The 19,052-nt window shown below is 42.0% G+C and overlaps 1 protein-coding gene across 3 annotated transcripts in view; it reads left to right on the top strand.

Moving 5' to 3' along the window:
* The window catches only part of B3GNTL1 (UDP-GlcNAc:betaGal beta-1,3-N-acetylglucosaminyltransferase like 1), a 104,635-nt gene that overhangs the window by 24,073 nt on the left and 61,510 nt on the right, over positions 1-19,052 (top strand). For all 3 annotated transcript variants that reach the window (XM_040244924.1, XM_040244925.1, XM_040244926.1), the window contains one exon: positions 18,302-18,367. In XM_040244924.1, the coding sequence (XP_040100858.1) occupies positions 18,302-18,367 (66 nt within the window). The remainder of the gene's footprint in view (positions 1-18,301; positions 18,368-19,052) is intronic.

Raw genomic sequence — 19,052 nt, 5'->3', positions numbered from 1 at the left:
AGGTTTTTTTCAGATGAAATGAAATTTTCTGTATCAGCTGTTAATTCTTTCCTCGTACCTTGTTTCTTCCTTTGGCTTCTGGTGTTTGAATGCTGAGTCTTATCATTTGCTCATTTCCTTCTTGATTTCTGTTTCTCTATGACTTTGCATTTTACAGTTTGACCCTCCAGTTCATTTACTCAGTTGTGAGCTGTGACCACCCTTTTTGTCCTCGCCTTTGCTGTTAGAAGTTAGATATATGCTTTCCATTCCTCCACGTCCTAGGGCACCTTTGAGAGCTCTTCTTTTTTGTTTTTTCCTCCAGCAACTCTAGAGGACTGCCACTTTGTTTTGTGTCCTGGGTCCTCTCAGGTTCATTAATGGTTGTTTATGGCTCTCTGCTCCATTGGAGGCCAGACCACATGGTCCAGGGACCATGGCAGCAGGCGAGCCAGGAGGTGTGGGGCCTCCACTCCTGGGATTGAGCCCTTCTGTCCACGGGTGGGTAGTTTCTGCTGGGTCTGGGAGAGACCTGTTCCCGGGTGTCCTATGTTTCTGGCCAATTCAAAACCCAGCTCTCTCCCAGCCTCACGGGTGAAGAGAAGCTTAATCGTTTGGTGTCCCTTTTCCCTAATCCTCCCAGCAGCTCTGCAGACCTTCCTGGTGTGCCTGGGCACAATGGCCCTCCCCAGGGTATCCATGGCTCTACAGGCTCCTGGAGCTTGTGGTCGGTCCTGGGGCTGCTAGCTACTCTACCCACGAGTTCCTGTGCAGTTGTGGCCTTCTGTTGCACTCTGGGCTGGCCATTGTGTTCCAGGAGAGACTGTCCTGGACCCTCATGTTCTCGGCTCTGTGCCACCCTTCCCCCACCCCATTCACCTTTGGGTCTAAAAGGAGATGTGGGACAGGGGGGCCCTGGGCCAAGCTGAGTCCTCCTTGTGCCATGCCCACCGCAGTCTGGCTTTTTTAATTTATAGGATCAGAGAAGGAACTGGCTTACAGAATCTGGTTGGGGGAAGACGGGTCTTTTAAATAACTGATTTACAGGTGACTGGAAAGTGATTTCAGCCTCTTTTGCCATTAAACATTTTTTCCAAACTTCTTGTAAGTGGAAATATTGGCTGGTGTAGATATTAGTGGTTTGTATTTCTATTTCCCCAGTTCTTCCCTGTGCTTGTGGGGAGGGGGAGGAACGTGGACGCAGAAGGGAGAGGACTGAGTGCCTCCCGCCACGTACCTCCTGGGAGTGGAACACGAGGCCACGCACTTTACTCTGAGGTTTCTTGAGAGCAAAGCTTTTGACCACAGGGCATGGTGGTGACCACAGGGCTACTGAATAATGTTATTTTCACTATATTTAGAATGGCATCCTTGCCAGTAACTTATTAAATGCAGATGTTCCCAACAGAGTGAGGAAGTTTGTTTCTCCTGTCTCCACAACACATGCCACCTTACTTTTTAAAAAAATTTACTGAAGTATAATTGATTTACAATGTCGTATTAATTTCTACTATACAGCAAAGTAACTGTATATTTATATGTATATATTCTTTTTCTTATTCTTTTCCATTATGGTTTATCACAATATTGAATATAGTTCCCTGTGACCACCTGATTTTTCTGTTTGACTTCAATTTTAGTACGGGATCATTCAGAAAAGAATATTGTTATCAGCTAGAGAGAATCTGCTACAACTTTAGAAAACAGTTGAGAAATGTTGTGCGTTCAGGTCTGGAACAGATGGAGGCTGCTGCTTTCCCAGGTATACCACCTGGGAATTTCAGCTCCACAGGTAAGGGTTGCTGCCCCTCAACCCCAAGCGGAAGACATGTTGCTTGGAAGCCCCAGGAGAGAGGAACCAGGCCAGGAAGAGCCAGAACATGAGGTGCTGGGGACCCTCCAGCTACTCTCTCTTGGCATCTCGCTGTCCCTGAGTCCTCTCCCCTGCTTTATAGCTGCTGGTGCAGAGGAGGTTGTGTGTTTTCATGTAAACATGTTTATAATTGAGCTGAACTTTAGTGGTTTTCACGTCAAAGATACTTCTGCCATGTTTTGAAGTTATACTTTGATTTGAAAACCACTGAAGTTCAGCTCAATTTTAAACATCTAAACACACCACTCACTTTCCTTTCTGCTCCCCCTTGCCTCTTCTTTCCTTAGAGAAAAATTATGGACTTGTGTCCAAGGCCTGAAGGGTATTAGTTAGCTCAGGAGCAGGGCCATGTGCTTTAGTGATGGCTGTTTCCCAGGAAGCTCAAGCAGCACCCCTGGGAAGTAGATTGGGCCCTTGGTTTATTGAGGGGGGAGGAAGGGGTGACCCTTTATTTGGTGGCAGCTGCAAATCAGTGAAGATCCATGTGTGCAGAGTCTTCTACTTCTCTTCTTTGAAAGAAGAGACAGTCCTTATTCTTAACACTCCTGTTCAGAAGGGTTTTTCTTGAACAGAGGAAAGACAGAAAAGAGTTGAAGAAAGACCTGAGGAATCTTGGCACCCTTGCTACCCACACTTCCTCAACGTCAGCCACTACATATTCTTGTTTTGTTGGCATCATAACCTGTTGTGCTTGGAAAGCTATAGTTCTTGCCAAGTGCCACCGAACTTGGTGTTTTAAAAGAGAAGATGCTTCAGACACTAGTGAGCTTTTGAGATATTTTTTATTTGTGCAGAGTGTTTTCATTTTAAGGCTTGGGGAAGGGAAGTGACCTGGGTATTTGTTGGGCTGCTCCTCCCCAGCACTGGTTCCAAAACCTGCTGGCCAGTGAGAGAGCCTGTTAGAAGCGCAGATTTGGGGCCTGTTGCTGCAGGGGCTCAGGCTCCAGGTCTGCTCAGCAGACTTGGCTTTAAGGAGCTCCACAGTGGCTCTTCTGTACCCAGCCCAGGCAGCATGCGTGTTTCTATTCCCATCACGGTCGGTGCTGGACCATGTTGTCCCAGGCTCTTCATCCACTGGGCTCCTGAGGTCTGAGTGGTCATCTTGTCCACTGCTGTGTCTGGCCCTTACTGCCAGTTTCACTGTCTCTCACTGTCTTACGAAACTGTGGGCACTGTGAAAGCAGAGGCCTCTCTGCCTCCTGCAGTAGTGTCCTGGGCCCAGTGGCACTAAATTCCAAGCTCCTGCCCTGCAGAGCCTACCCCCAGGGTGGACTTGCGGAGAAGTGGCAGAGTTGTAAGGAAAGATGGTATGGATTCCACCCCAGAGATGGCGCTGTCTGCTCTGCATGCGTGTGCTGTGGGCGGACCAGGACCACGGACAGTGCCAGCCATGCCCTCCCCCTCCAGACTCCCTCTGCCCGCCTTCCTGCCAGTCTCCTGCTGGTCGGAGAGGATTCTTGTCTTTTCTCCCAATTAAAGGGAATTCCTTCCTCCACCCACCCAGGACAGAGCAAGAAGCAGGGGCAGAGGCATTGGCAGCACTTAGGTTTTGGGTTCTGTTGGGAGCACTGTCAGCAGAGGGAAATGCACAACTTGAATTTTTGTGTATATAGTAAAATTGCATGTTTGATTCTAAGTTATTTTTGTGTTTTTCTTATGCTATAATTATAGCTGTTGAAAAATTATATATGCATATAGATAGAGACTAGAAGGGAACTTAGAATGGTGAAAATAGTATGTTCAGAGGATGATGATACTGTGTAATATATAATACTGAACATTTCTGGGATTTCTGCTGTGGAGCTTGTGCAATAAGCCCAGAATTATAATATTTTCAAAAAGCGTCATGGAATGAACTCAGATTCATTGTTCCCTAAACACTGAGTGTCCTTTTTGGTGGGCTCCAGCAGCCTCCTGTCCATGGTTGTGCACTGGATAGTCGCAGTCTCCTTGCTATCACAGGAGGTGAGGGCTCATCCTTCTACTCCACCGTCTTGCACCTGAAGCCCAACGCTGAGTGTACTTTGTTAGAGACATTATACTTTGAAAGGGCTTCCCTTGTGGCTCAGCTGGTAAAGAATTGGCCTGCAATGCGGGAGACCTAGGTTCAGATCCCTGGGTTGGGAACATCCCCTGCAGAAAGGAAAGGCTACCCACTCTAATATTCTGGCCTAGAGAATGCCATGGACTGTATAGTCCATGGGGTCACAAAGAGTTGGACATGACTGAGTGACTTTTACTCACTCACCTTAAGAATCAGTATTACTGGAATAGTACTTACATATAATAAAGTACACTCATTTAAGTGCACATTCCATGACTTTGACGAATGTATGCACACATATAAAAGCCAACTCAGTCAAATTCAGAATGTTCCCATTGCCATGGAGTTTCCTCGTGCCTCTTTGCGGTCATTCTCCCATGCCCTGAAGCAACCACAAATGTGATTTCTTTAGGTTAGTGATCTAATTATATTACCTGTTCTTTCAGTACATTAGGTTTTTTCTCCCGTTCTAGAACTTCATGTAAATGGAATCATACAATATGTACTCTTGTGGTTGGCCTTTGTTGGCTCAGCATATGTTTTTGAGATTTATCAATATTGTTTCTTATACCAATAATTCAGTCTTTTTATTGCTGACTAGTATATCCTAATGCATGGATAAATCACAAATTGTTTATCTGTATAGTCAATCCATTGATGGACATTTAGGTGGTTTCCTGTATTTGGCTATTATGACTAAAGATGCTGTGAAAGTTTGTGTACAGGTCTTATCGTGAACATATGTGCTTATTTCTCATGGGTAAATATCTAGAGATAGATTGCTAGATGATACAATACATGTACATGTAACTTTGTGAGGAACTTCAAAACTATCTTACAAAGAGACTGAATCATTTTACACTCCCACCAGCAGTCTGTGAGACTTCCAGTAGTTTCGTGTTCTTCCAACACTTGGAATTGTCTGCATTTTAAATTTGAGCCCTTGTAGTGTACATGTGTTTCTATCTCATTGTTTTCGGTTGCATTTCCCTGATGACTAAATATGTTGAACATTTATTTGGGCGCTTAGTGATCATGCTGGAGAATCCCAAGGACAGCGGAGTCTAGGTTGCTTCCATGTCCTAGCAATTGTAAAAAGTGCTGCAATGAATATTGGGGTACATTGGGGTCTCTTTCAACCCTGTAACAGCTATAGTGATAATGCTACAATGTCATTTTACTGAAAAAAAATCAGGTGTTGTAAATCCTCCAACTTTGTTTTTCCTTTTCAAAATTGTTTCAAATCTCTTTAGCTCTTTTGGGATTTCTGCAAAATTTTAGAATCAGCTTGTCTAGTCTGCTTGGATTTTTTTAATTGAAATTGCATTGAATATATAGTTCTGTTTGGGAATCTTAATATTGAATCTTCTAATCTATAAACATGGTATATCTGCCGATTTATTTGGGCCTTCTTGAGTTTCTCTCAGAAATATTTTGTAGTTTTCGATAAATTTAACAAAATACTTCCCAAGTATTTTATGTGTTTTGGTGCTAACAAAAATGGTTCATCTTCCAGTTTTATTGCTATAAACATACTATTAATAGATTACCTTATTTGTTTTAATTGGTTTTGTTTTGCCTTTGGTTTTTTTCGATTAAGAACTCACTGTTTAGTGACCACAGTATCTGTGAGTAAAGACTCTGCCTCTTTCTCTCTGGTCCACATGTTTTTCTTCTTTTTTCTTGGCCCACTGTCCTGGCTGGGACACCCCCATGCAATGTCAGATAGGATTGGTTCTGGTGACAGTCCTTGTCGTGTTCAAATCTTTCTTTGTTTCATCATGTACATCATGGGAAAAAAACACACATAGAGAGGAGCATAAACCGCAAATATACAACTCAGTAAATTATCATGCAGCAAATATTTCTGAACTAGCGCAGAAAATAACCACCTCAGTAGCACCTTTCTTGCCCTTTCACAGTTACCTTCTTTATCCTCCCCAAAGCTAAATATTGCCCTGCCTGTTTTGGAAGATTTTATAAGTGGAATCATGTATAATCTTCCATGTCTGGCTTCTCCCACTCTGTGGCTTGTCTTTTCACTCTCTGAAAGCTGTCTATTGATGAATAGAATTCTTTAAGGAGTTTGATTTAGTGATCTTTTCCTTTATGGTCAATGCTTTTTGTCTTCTTCATGAGTTGTTTTCTCTTACTTGAAGGCCCTGAAGTTATTCTTTAATGTTCCAGATGCTTTTTTTTTTTTTTAACCTTTTCTATTTTGATGTAAACCCCACTTGAAATTGACTTTGCTTATTTCTGTTTAACATGTAAACACAGCACAGATCATAAGTGCCCAGCCTGTTGAGTCTTGAGGGAGTGAGCGCTCCAGGGCAGCCCGTGGCCCAGCCTGGGAATGGAACGCGGCTGGTGTCACACATGCCCCCCTGTTCTTGTCAGTAATTCCCCTCCTCTTCTCCACAAGTCAGCTGGGACACTAGCACCCTAAGTTAGTCATTTTGACCTTTATGTGATTCCTCGTGTGTTCTGTGCCTGCCTTGTCTCACACAACATTACATTTTGGAGACTAGTTCACATTATTTTGTGGAACGGAAGCCACTCCTTTTCATTGCTATGTAATATTCCATGATATGAATATGCCCAGTTTATCCATTCTGCTGTTTGGACATTGGGGTATTTGAGTACTGCTCCCAAGAAATCCTTGTGCTTATCTCTTGTCACGCATACGAATGCACACGCAGGGATGGGACTGGGATGTCCTCGGTGCCTATGCTCGGTTTTGCTGGATGCTGCCAGGTTCCCATGTTGGCCGGTCAGTTTGCACTCCCTCTAATGAACAGATATCCTGGCTGATTTGTATCCTTCCTTGCAGCTCTGTGAGCTGACTTTAGCCCAGCGTGAATGTGAGTGTGGCCTGTTTCTGGCCTCTGTGTTCTGTCTAGTTGGGTTGTCAGTCTGTCCTTTTGTCTGCTGATACCACAGTGTAGCTTTATAGAACGTCTGATTTCATGCTATATGTTCTCTTGTTCATCTATGTAGTAGTTAGGGCTATTTAAAAAAAAATCTTCTTGCATTTTTGGATAGATGTTAGAGTAATGTTGTTCATTTTCACAAAATCCGCTTTGAGGCTTTTGATTGGATTATATTGAACCAATAGATCAATTAGGTGAGAACAGCTTCTTTACAATAGTCTTCCTAACAATGACTATATGTTTGTTGATTTATTTAGATCTTCTTTAATTTATCTCAGTAGCCATGAGTAGTTTTCATACAGAGGGCTTTCAGTCCTTTGTTAATTCTTTGATATTTGATTAAAAAAAAAACATTTTTATCAGCTCTCTTGAGATGCAGTTCACATAAAATCCACCCATTTAAAGTGTACAATTCGACGGTTTTTGGTATATTCACAATGTTGTGCAACTGTCACCACAATCTAATTTTAGACTTTTTCCATCACCACAAAATTAAACCCTGTACCTATTAGTAATCACCCCTCATTCCCCCAGCTCCCATCTGTGGGCAGCCACTAGCCTTTCTGTCTCTATGGATTTGCCTGTTCTGGACATTTCATATAAATGGAATCTACATTATGTGGTCTCTATGAATGGCGTCTTTACTTGGCGTGATGTTTCAAGGTTTCGTCATGTTATAGCATGTGTCAGTACTACATTTCTCTTTATTGGTGCATAGCAGTCCTTTGCGTGAATATACACTTCATCTGTTTGCTAGTTGATGAACATTTGGGTTGTTTCCACTTTTTGACTGTTATAAATAATGCTGCTATAAACATTCCTGTACAAGTTTTTGTGTGGCGACGTGTTTTCAGTTCTTTCTGGAGTGGAATTGTTGGGTCATATGGTAACTCTGTGTTTAACATTTTGAGGAACTACCATAATGTTTTCCAAAGTGACTATACCACTTTACATTCTCACCAACAATATATGAGAGTTATTTGACCTTTCTTGATACTACTGTAAGAGGCATCATTATACATATAAAGAATTACTTATTGATCTTATATCCAGAAACCTTATTAAATTCATTTTTAATTCTAATATTTCTCTGTTGATTATTTTGGGTTGTTTATGTAAGCAGTCATTTTTCCTCTTTCTACTAAGCCTTGTAACTTTTATTTTTAATACTTATTTACTTGGCTGTGCTGCGTCTTAGTTGTGGCACGCAGGATCTTTAGTTGTAGCGCCCGAACTCTTAGTTGTGGCATGTGGGATCTAATTCCCTGATCAGGGATCAAACCTGGGCCCCCTGCGTTGGGAGCTCAGAATCTTACTCACTGGACCACCAGGGAAATCCCAAGCCTTGTATCATTTATTTCTTTTTTTTGACTCAAGTCTCCAGTGAATTGTTAAATAGAAATCATGATAATAGGCATTCTTGTCTCCCTTCACAGAGAGAGCTTCAAAGAGAGAGCTGAAATCTTTCACTGTTAAGTATAATGTGTTGTTTACCATAGTTTTTTTTTTCATATATAGCCTTAATAAATTCTCTTCCAAATGCCAAAGAAATATAAGATATTACCGTAGTTTTTTTCATATATAGCTTTAATAAATTCTCTTCCAAATGCCAAAGAAATATAGGATACCCTGAGACAGAAAAAGTGTACTGGGGTTGGGTGGAAATGCTTCAGAAAAGTGTCACTTCTGTTTCCCTCCGCTTTAACTGCTCTCCTGGCACTGTGAGCTCCATCCACTGTGGTCATCGTCCCTCTGTGGTCATCACTCACAGGACTTCCATCCAGGATCTCTCCTTCAACTAAATGCAGTAACACTCACCTCTGCAGTAGACTAAAAGATCTTAAATGTCAGGAAGGAGGTCATGTCTTTAGGGTGATACTCATTAGTGCTGGATATAGAATTTGCAATTATTTTCTCCCAGTCTATGGTAGTCTTTTTACTTTCTTGATAAATTTATACCTAAATTCAGTTCAGTTCAGTGCAGTTCAGTTGCTCAGTCATATCTGACTCTTTGTGACCCCATGGACCGCAGCACTCCAGGCCTCCCTGTCCATCACCGACTCCCGGAGTTTACCCAAACTCATGTCCATTTGGTGATGCCATCCAACCATCTCATCCTCTGTCGTCCCCTTCTCCCACCTTCAGTCTTTCCTAGCATCAGAGTCTTTACAAATGAGTCAGCCCTTCACATCAGGTGGCCAAAGTATTGGAGTTTCAGCTTCAACATCAGTCCTTCCAGTGAACACCCAGGATTGATCTCCTTTAGGATGGACCTAAATTAAAACACAAAATTTTTAACTTTTGAAGAAGCTCAGTCTGTCAATTCTTTTTCATTATTTGTGCTTTTGTTGTCATATCTAAGAATTCTTTGCTTAATTCAAAATAACTAACATTTGTTCCTAAGTTTTTTTCTGAAGAGTTTTTTTAGTTTTAGCTCTTACATTCAAGTCTGTGGTCTATTTTGAGTTAATTTTTGTGTGTGGGTAGGGTCTTATTTACCTTTTCCCTCTGGTGATCCACTTGTCCTAGCAGTTTGTTGAAAAGACTGTTTTATTCCTGTTGAACTGCCTTGAATCAACCATAATTGCCAAGGTATTTCTCTATTCTCAGTTATGCTTTACTGATCTCTATGTTTATCTTTAGGCCACCACTGTAGCTTCCCAGTAGTGAGTTTCAAAGTCAGAAAATGTGCAGAAGCTAACACAATTGTGGTAAAGCAATTATATTCCAATTTTTTAAAAAGTCAGAAACTGTAAGCCCTCCATCTGTAATATTTCTTCCTTTTTCAACATTTTTTCCATTCTGGATCTTTTATATTTCCAAATGAATTTTAGGGTCATCTTGTCATTTTTACAAAAGAAGCAAGTTGAGATTTAGATTTCAATTATATTGAGTCTATAGGTCAATTTGGGGAGAATTGCTTTGCTGAGGAATTGAGTCTTCCAATCCATAACATGAGATGTCTGGTTTGTTTATTTAGGGCTTTAATTTCTTTCAGCAGTGTTTTGTAATTTTTACCATACAAATCTTATACTTCTTTTGGTAAATTTATACTTCAATATTTTATCCTTGTGATGCTATTGTGAATGTATTATTTTCTTAATTTTATTTTGGATTGTTCAATGCCAATATATAGAAATAATATTGATTTTTGTATCTTGATCTTATATTTTGTCACCTTGCTGAACTTGTTTGTTAATTCTAGTAGTTTTTAGATCTAGTAGTTTTTGATCTCTTAGGCTTTTCTAAATATAAAATCTTACTGTCTGCAAATGGAGGCAATTTTTCTCTTTCCAATCTGGATGCCTTTTATATCTCTTTCTTGCCTGATTGCACTGACCAGACCTCAATACAGAAGTCACAGGAGCAAATATCTTCCCTGTTTCCAGCCTTGGGGAAAGCATTCCATCCCTCACCGTTAAAATGTGGCTGCAGGGGTTTTGTAGGTGAGTTTTATTGGGTTGAGAAAGTAACTTTCTTCCTACTTTGTCAAGAATTTTTATCATGAATGGAAAGTGAAAGTGGAAGTCACTAAGTAATGTCCGACTCTCTGGGACCCCATGGAATTCTCCAGGCCAGAATACCGGAGTCCAGGCCAGAATACTACAGTGGGTAGCTCCCTTCTCCAGGGGATCTTCCCAACCCAGGGATCAAACCCAGGTCTCCCGCATTGCAGGCGGATTCTTTACCAGCTGAGCCACCAGGGAAGCCCAAGAATACTGGAATGGGTAGCCTATCCCTTCTCCAGTGGATCTTCCTGACCCAGGAATCGAACCGATGTCTCCTGAATTGCAGATTCTTTACCAACTGAGCTATCAGGGAAATCCATGAATAACCATTAGATTTTATGAAATGCCTCTATGCACTTACTGAGATGATCATGTAGTGATTCTTCTCTTTTTTCTTTCAATATGATCTGTGACATTAATTGGCTCTTAGTAAATCAACCTTGCTTTTCTGGGATAAATCCCACCTGATTATAGTGTATAATCCTTTTTATATGTTGCTGATATTTTGTCAAGGACTTTTTTATCTGTATCCATGTGGGATATTGTTCTGTACTTTTCTTGTGATGTTATTTTCTTCAGTATCAAGTAATATGAGCCTCAAAGAATGAGCTGGGAAGTGATGCTTCCTCTTCATTTTTCTGGGAGACTTTGTAAAGGTGGGATGTCTTTTATTCTTTGAATGTTTATAGAATTCACCATCTGAGTTTGGACTTTTTTGTGTGGAGATTTCAAATTACTAGTTCTTTTTTTTTTTCTTACTTCTTATATACATCTATTCAGATTCTATATTTCTTCAGTCAGTTTTAGTAATTCATGTCTTTCCAGAAATTTGTTCATTTCATTTAAATTGTCTAAATTGTTGGCATGTAGTTACTTATAGTACTCTCTCATAGTCCTTTTAACTTTTGTGAAGTCAGAGCTGCTGTCTTATTTTTTCACTCCTGAATCAGGTATTTGTGTCTTCTGTTTTTCTTGGTCTGTCTAGCTCAGGAGTCTACAGACAGCAGCTCATAAGCCAAATCCACTGGCAGCCTGTTTTTGTATAGCCTCTGAGCTAAAAATGGTCTTTATATTTTTAAAGTGTTGTAAAAACAAGACAACAACAAAAAAGAATATTGACAGAACCCATATGTGGCAGAAAAGCTAAAATATTTACTATCTGACCCTTTACAGAAAAATCTTGTTCATCTCCAGTCTAGCTAAAAGTTTGATACATTTGTTAATGTTTTCAAAAGACCAACCATTGTTTTCACTGATTTTCTGTTTTTCTTTTTTTTTTTTTCTGCTTCATTGATTCCTGCCATAATCTTTGTCTTCCTTCTGCTTACTTTTGGTTGAGTTTGCTTTGTGTGTGTGTGTGTGTGTGTATGGTTGGTTCCTAAGATCTTTCTTTGTTACTTTAGGCATTAAGAGCTATAAAATTTTCTCCAAGAATTGCTATAGCTGTTTTGTATTGTGTCCTGTTTTCATTTTCATTCAAATACCTCAGAGTAGTTTCTAATATCCTTTGTGATTTCTTCCTTAACCCATTGCCTATTTAGAAGTACATTGTTTATATCCATATATTGGTGGTAGATTTCCCCAAATCCTATTTTTGACTTCTAACAATTTTGTGTGGTCAGAGAACACCCTTTATATTTCTGACTCTTTGCAACCCTATGGACTGCAGCCCACCAGGCTCCTCTGTCCATGGGTTCTCCAGGCAAGAATTCTGGAGTGGGTTGCCATGCCCTCCTCCAGGGGATGGAGGGGTCAAACCCAGGTCTCCCTTATTGCAGGCGGGTTCTTTACCAACTCAGCCACCAGGGAAGCCCAAGAATACTGGAGTGGGTATCCTATCCCTTCTCCAGGGGATCTGATCTTTAAAATTTTACAATCCCTTTTTTGTGGTGTAGTATACAGTCTGTTTGGAGAAGGCAATGGCACCCCACTCCAGTACTCTTGCCTGGAAAATCCCATGGACGGAGGAGCCTGGTAGGCTGCAGTCCATGGAGTCACTAAGAGTCGGACACGACTGAGCGACTTCACTTTCACTTTCATGCACTGGAGAAGGAAATGGCAACCCACTCCAGTGTTCTTGCCTGGAGAATCCCAGGGACAGCGGAGCCTGGTGGGCTGCCATCTATGGGGTCGCACAGAGTCGGACACAACTGAAGTGACTTAGCAGCAGCAGCATACAGTCTGTTGTTATTGGGTGGGAGTTCCATAGGTAGATGTCAGCAAGTTGATGTTATTGGGTGGGTGTCCATAGAGAGAAGTCAGCTGGTTGATGTTGGTTGGTGGTGCTCATATCATCTGTAGCTGCACTATTTTGTCAAGTTATTCTGTCCATTCTTTTTTTAATTTATTTTTTTATTGAAGGATAATTGCTTTACGGAATTTTGTTTTCTGTCAAACATGAATCAGACATAGGTATACATACATCCCCTCCCTTTCGAACCTCCCTCCCATCTCCCTCCCCATCCTACCCCTCTAGGTTGACACAGAGCCCCTGTTTGAGTTTCCTGAGCCATACAGCAAATTCCCATTGGCTATCTATTTTACGTATGGTAGAAGTCATTTGAGTCTGTTCTGTCCATTCTTGATGGTGGGTTATTGAAGTCTCCAACTCTTATTGTTGAATTGTCTATTTTTCTCTTCAATACCATTCATTTTTGTTTCTTTTTGTACCACTGTTGTTATATACATGCCTATTTATAATTGTTATATCTTTCTGATGGATTGACCATTCTGTCAGTGTTTAATGTCTCTCTTAGTTTCTTTTAATGTTCTTTGTTTTAGAGTCTGTTCTGATTTGTGTTAGTAAAACTACGTCTCTCTTATGGTTATAGTTTGCTTGCTGTATCTTTTTCCATTCTTTTACTTTAATCTATTTGTGTCTTTGAACCTGAATTTTTGTCTCTTGTAAATAGCTTATAGGTAGAACTTGTTTTTGTTTTTGTGTGTGTATATATGTGTGTTTTATTGCAGTTTGACAACTTTTACCTTTGATTAGAGTTTTGAGTTTATTCACATAATTTAAGTTTTTTACAATTGGATTTATGTCTGCCATTTTGCTATTTATTTTCTTTTCTATTTTCTATGACTCATTATTTTTGCTCCTCTGTTCTTTATTTACTGCTTCCCTTTTAAAAAAATGAAATAGATATTTTCTGCTAAGTCACTTCAGTCGTGTCTGACTCTGTGCGACCCCATAGACGGCAGCCCGCCAGGCTCCCCCGTCCCTGGGACTCTCCAGGCAAGGACACTGGAGTGGGTTGCCATTTCCTTCTCCAATGCATGAAAGTGAAAAGTGAAAGGGAAGTCGCTCAGTCGTGTCCGACTCTTTGCGACCCCATGGACTGCAGCCTACCAGGCTCCTCCATCCATAGGATTTTCCAGGCAAGAGTACTGGAGTGGGGTGCCATCGCCTTCCCCAAGATATTTCTAGTGTACTATTTATAATAAATTATTGATTTTTAACTCTTTTTAAATTATTTTCTTAATGGTTGCCTTGGGAAGTCTTTTATTATCTGTTCTTTTGTGTGTTTTTACTTACATGTCCAGTTGTCTTTGTGTATTGGCCATTGTATTTGAATACTTCTCTGTGTCGTTAATTTGAGGCCGTGGATGAAAGTTTTTTCCCTCAGAGATTTTCCTCTGCTTCTTCCAGGTGCTTGGGAGAACCACCATCCTGGGACCCCTGTTACCTTGTTTTGAGGCTTCTGGGCTCTTTTAGGATACATATCCCATTCACCTTTTGAGGAGGTAACCTGCCTTGGCCTGAGCTCAGAACTGTTGTGGGTTGAGTAGCAGGCCCCACCCCGACTCCCTGTCTTGAGCGGACCGCTGGCTCTGATCTCCATTCCCTGCAGCCTCGCAGGGTTACCAGAACCATGGCTCAGAGTTTAGCTATTTCTTATAGATCAGCGAGGACTTGTGGGCAGAGGTGGCTTGCTTCCTGTCTCAGCTGATGATCAGAGATTTGGGCTCAAGGTAGTGAGCTACCTTGTTAACTCTCTGTTTAAGACTCTTTCAGTATCTTTGGGAATTGTTTGTGTGCCATTAGCCTGTCATTTCTGCAACTGGATATGGAGGCATTGTGACCTGCGTGGGGGTCCTGCCCTGCCATGACTTAGTTACTCAGGCTAAGTAGCAAATCACAGAAGACAGCTTCTCTCAAGCAGACTCGCTTCCCCTCAGTGTCTCAGGCTTCGGGAAAATGTAGGTGAGTCACGTGCGTGAGTCCTTGATGCTGTGCTTTGGAAATCGGCTCTCGGCGTGCAGATGGGGCTTCCTCTGCTCTCTTCTCTGTCCTTCAGGGTCCTCTGCGTGAAATGTGCGTCCTGAGGTTGAGGTGTGACCAGGGAATTGCTACCTGTGTCTTCAAATCTTGTCCAAAAGTCAAGCATAGGGAGACTTAACAGACACCACCACATCGACCTTGCTTTCTTCACAGATCTTCTTGACTGTAGGCTGTTATTTCCTTCATCTGCAAGTGGTTCCTCCTGCCCCTCACCCATCCTGGGAGTTGGTCCTCCCTGGGGATCCACAGCCTTGCTCCCTCAGGACCACCCTCTATTCAGAAGCTACTGAATTCAAAGATGCAGGTTTCTTTTAACTTAAATTCTTTGACCAGATTAGTTTTTCTCTACCCAACATTCTTATGGTCAGAAAGGGAACAGTGTTTCATCTTGAATTAGTGTTATTTTTATAATACATTAAAATTCTTTCCTCTTGGCTGCCAAGAACATTTCTTACCTGGTAATCATCGTGGAATTTTGCACACTTTCGGCAAATAAATCTGGAGGTTTTGAACCCTTCCCTCCTGTGGTAGGGAAAATCTGTTTCCAGATACACCTTGGGATCAGGACATGCAGACTCTGGGTTTTTGTAGTTCATGCTTGATGACCTTTTATATCCATCCTGTAGGCCCCCTCCTGTTTGCATTGCAGATACCAGCTGACTTTTATTAAAACCAGCTCCTGGTATTGGGTACCAGCTGTGAGCACAGTGATCTTGACCAGAGCCGGCCCCCTCCCTGGGATGGACATCAATGAAAGGCAGTGGGATCACAGCAAAAACACATCTGGGCTTGTTATTAAAGTATCACATCACTTTTCATGTATAATAAAGATCTTTTCATGCTCCCATCTTTTAGCAAGATTTTCCTCTTTCAAAATGGTCTTGGGAGAGCAAGGAGCTTATCTATAATCTGCAGTCACTGTGCAGCTGAGACAGTCTGTTACCCTGTTACGCTATCACTTTTTGACTTGAATGTTTACTCATTGTGTTCATCTTTGACCTTCTCAGCTTAGGGTCAGGGGTGTGTTAAATGTCTCCTGTATTCTCCTTGTACTTGCAGATGTTCACTTTATTCAGACACCTAGCAGCAGAGGTGATAGAAGACTGTATTAGAATGTTCTTGAGAGCTAAGACTTTTGGGGCAATTTTGCTTTTTGTGTAAATCCTTGAGCTGTAAAACTGGGCCTGCATTCAAATTTTAATCCTGACGTATAATTGCTATAAGATCTTGAATGGGTTCTGTAGAGATTCCAAACCTTGGTTTCCTTGGCAAAAAATGGGGGTAATACTAGCTGCTCTGCCTCCAACTGTAGAAGATGGTGATAAATAGCACACACACAAAAAAAGAGTGCTGTGTAAATGGTGAGGTGAATTGAAAATACAATTCCGCCCTGAACAGACACTTCATTTACTTGGCAAATATTTTTGAGGTCCAGCCAAATACAACAGCTGAGCTGGTTCACACACCATACCCATTGCAGTGGATGTCTTGGTGTCATTGAGTATGTATGGGAACTAGAGGCCAGAGGCTTGTGGTGCTGTTCCCGGGGTTCTCACCTGAGTTTGGAGGAAGTGGGGCTTGCGTGTGTGGTGCTAAGGTCCCAGGGGAGGTCATGCTGTGGGCAGAGGCCAGCCCTGACCCTGACCCTGTCTGTGGCTTCCTCAACCCTCTCCACTTTCACTTTGAAACACTCGCCTAGTCCTGTGCTGGCCCGTGCACCTTCCCACTTGTAACCAGGAGTGGGGGCTGGTTTAGGAAACCCTCAGAATTTCTAGGATTCAGCATGAGGCCACCAGACACCGGGTCACTTTTCAGGAATTTAATCAATAGACCTCCCCTTTCAGGGAAATTTCCCTCGTTTGTCTCTGCTCTGCTGCTTTGCTGTACCCTTTCTGGGAGAGAAATAGGCTGAGCTCTAGCATAACTTCTTTTTATTCTCCTCACATCGCTCACCCCACCCCCCACCCCTACCCCAACCACCACTTCAGTTTTCCTTGTTTTCCTTTTTACTGTCTGAGCAGCCAGGGAAGCCCCCCTGGTTTTCCTTTTTAAGATTCCCAGCTGTGGTTGACCACGCACATGCCCACAAGCGTGGTCCTGATGGGAGCCAGGGAAGGATTCCGGCCTGGAATAGACAACTCCTCCACTCCTGTTCTGACAGCTTCCTCCCTGCGTTTCTGTCCCTGCCTGCTGAGGGCGCCACTGTGCGTGGAGGGGCCCCTGCCCTGCCAATCCCCTTCTTCTCCCCCTCCCCTTCTTCTCCTCCTCCCTTCCCCCTCCCTTTCCCTCCCCTCCCTCCCCTCTCCCTCCCCTCCCTCCTCCTCTTTCATCACCTCCTTTCCCTCCTCCTCACATTAGCCACAAGCTTCCTCTCAGCTTACTTCATCTGCAGTTCATTTGATTAGCACATTAGCTCATGAGGCTATGTTGAAGAAATGAGACACAAATACAAGTCTTTTAGTTTATCTCATTGCCCAGTTTAAAGATAAATATCCTCCCAATGACATTATTTTTAGCTCTTCTATTCAGCATATTGATACCATATTTGAATTTTTATCAATTTTAAGGCAGTTTTAAAATTGTGAGATGAAACATACCTATAGAAAAATACACAGAACATACATGTACACTTTAAAGATTAATTAAGAAGTAAATACACATGTATTTACCTCCCAGCAAGTAACTGCATTGCAAATTCTTAAGAGTTATACCCTGATCCCCTCCCTACAAAGTCACCACTATTCTGACTTTGGGATTCTAATTTTCTTGCTTTCTTTATGGTTCATATTATATGTATGTGTGTATCTTAAATAATCAGGTTAATTTTGCTTGATTTTTTATTTTAAATAAATGGAGTGATACTATATATATTCTGTTGTCTCGCCTCTTTCCCTCGGCATTATATCTGTGAAATTCACTTATGTGTGTATAGCTGTCATTCACTCTCAGACCGCAATGGTATTTGACTATAGAGATGCACACGATTTGCTTACCTTTGCTGGTCTCTGTGAACATCAAGCTGTTCCCCATTTTGAACAACACTGTGGTGAACATTTCTCTACACCTCTCTGGTGCGTATGTGTAAGCCTTTTGCTGCCCATTGGGTAAATTAAGTTACTGGCTCTCGGGGATCAGAGTCTCCATCTTGCTGGGCACGCCCCACTGTCTTCCTCAGACCCTCATTCCTGCCTGCTGTGTAGTTCTTACTGGAATTGTCCAGCTTCTCACTCGCGCTCCACTGCATCCTGGGCAGTTGAGTTTCCCGGATGACTGATGGGGTCATGGGTCACTGGGCACTGTCTGCACTGCCTGTTCTGGTCTCCTGCCTGCTTTGCCGTCAGGCTGTCTGTCTTCTTGCTTGTTTGTCACAGTTGCTTCCTGGAGTTTCTTTTTTTTTAATTTATTTATTTTTAATTGAAGGATAATTGCTTTACAGTATTGTGTGGGTTTCTGCCATATATCAATATGAATCAGCCATAGGTATACATATATCCCCTCCCTTTTAAACTTCCTTCCCCACTTGCACAATTCTTTTGTTTTTTCTTTTTTCTTTATTTTAATTGGAGGCTAATTACTTTACAATATTGTAGTGGTTTTTGCTGCTTTGCTGTCGGGCTGTCTGTCTTCTTGCTTATTTGTCAGAGTTGCTTCCTGGAGTTTCAAATGTGTTCTCTCCTGCAGGACGACGTGATGATGCCTCAGAGAGTGAGGCTGCAACATGAAGCCGCTTTGCGACACCCGAAAAGTGTGAGTATGGATGTTTATGCATGTCTCTACAACTTTTGGTAGAAATGCCATTATAAATGCCATTATAGTTTTTTTAGATTAGGATTCTTCCTTAGGACTGAGAGAGTCAGTTTATAGCCAGACTGCCCTCTTGGAGAAAGATGTGTGCCCGGTGTGTCCACACGCTCACGGGTGTTTTCCTTTCAAGAAAAATGTGCTTCTTGTTTTGAGTAGCACTTGTTACTTTCAAATGGGTCCAAAGGATTTTAAAATTTATTTTTTGGTTTGGTTTACTATTATCAGCATTTTTAGAAGCTGTGTGCCTTGGACACATGAAAGTAGATTGAGAGCTGTAGGGTGTATCAGTTTTAAAAAACCTGATTATCTGCCTAACCTCAGACTATGGTCTCATCTTTAGAATGGCTTCCTCATTGGCCCCCATGAGTGAGGCTCGCCAGGACCCGTCCTCCAGGCCAGGGAGGCTCACGTCCCCCGACAGGAGCCCCGTGTAGGGGGGCATCTCCCACCCACTTAAACTTGGAAGGACACCTCAGGCCCATGGGTCACTCGCCCCCTTGAGGTTCAGGGTCCAGGGTGTCTGACCACAGGACTCACTGCTCAGATATCTGTGCTGAAGTTTTAGTAAAAACATCTTTGAATCCCTGGTTTTGAAAGTGGGAAGGAGAAGGTCCAGACTGTCTTGGGT

This window comes from Oryx dammah, unplaced genomic scaffold (genome assembly GCF_014754425.2).
Source record: "Oryx dammah isolate SB20612 unplaced genomic scaffold, SCBI_Odam_1.1 HiC_scaffold_8, whole genome shotgun sequence".
In the NCBI taxonomy this organism is placed as follows: Eukaryota; Metazoa; Chordata; class Mammalia; order Artiodactyla; family Bovidae; genus Oryx; species Oryx dammah.
This window is presented reverse-complemented; position numbering and strand designations above follow the sequence as displayed.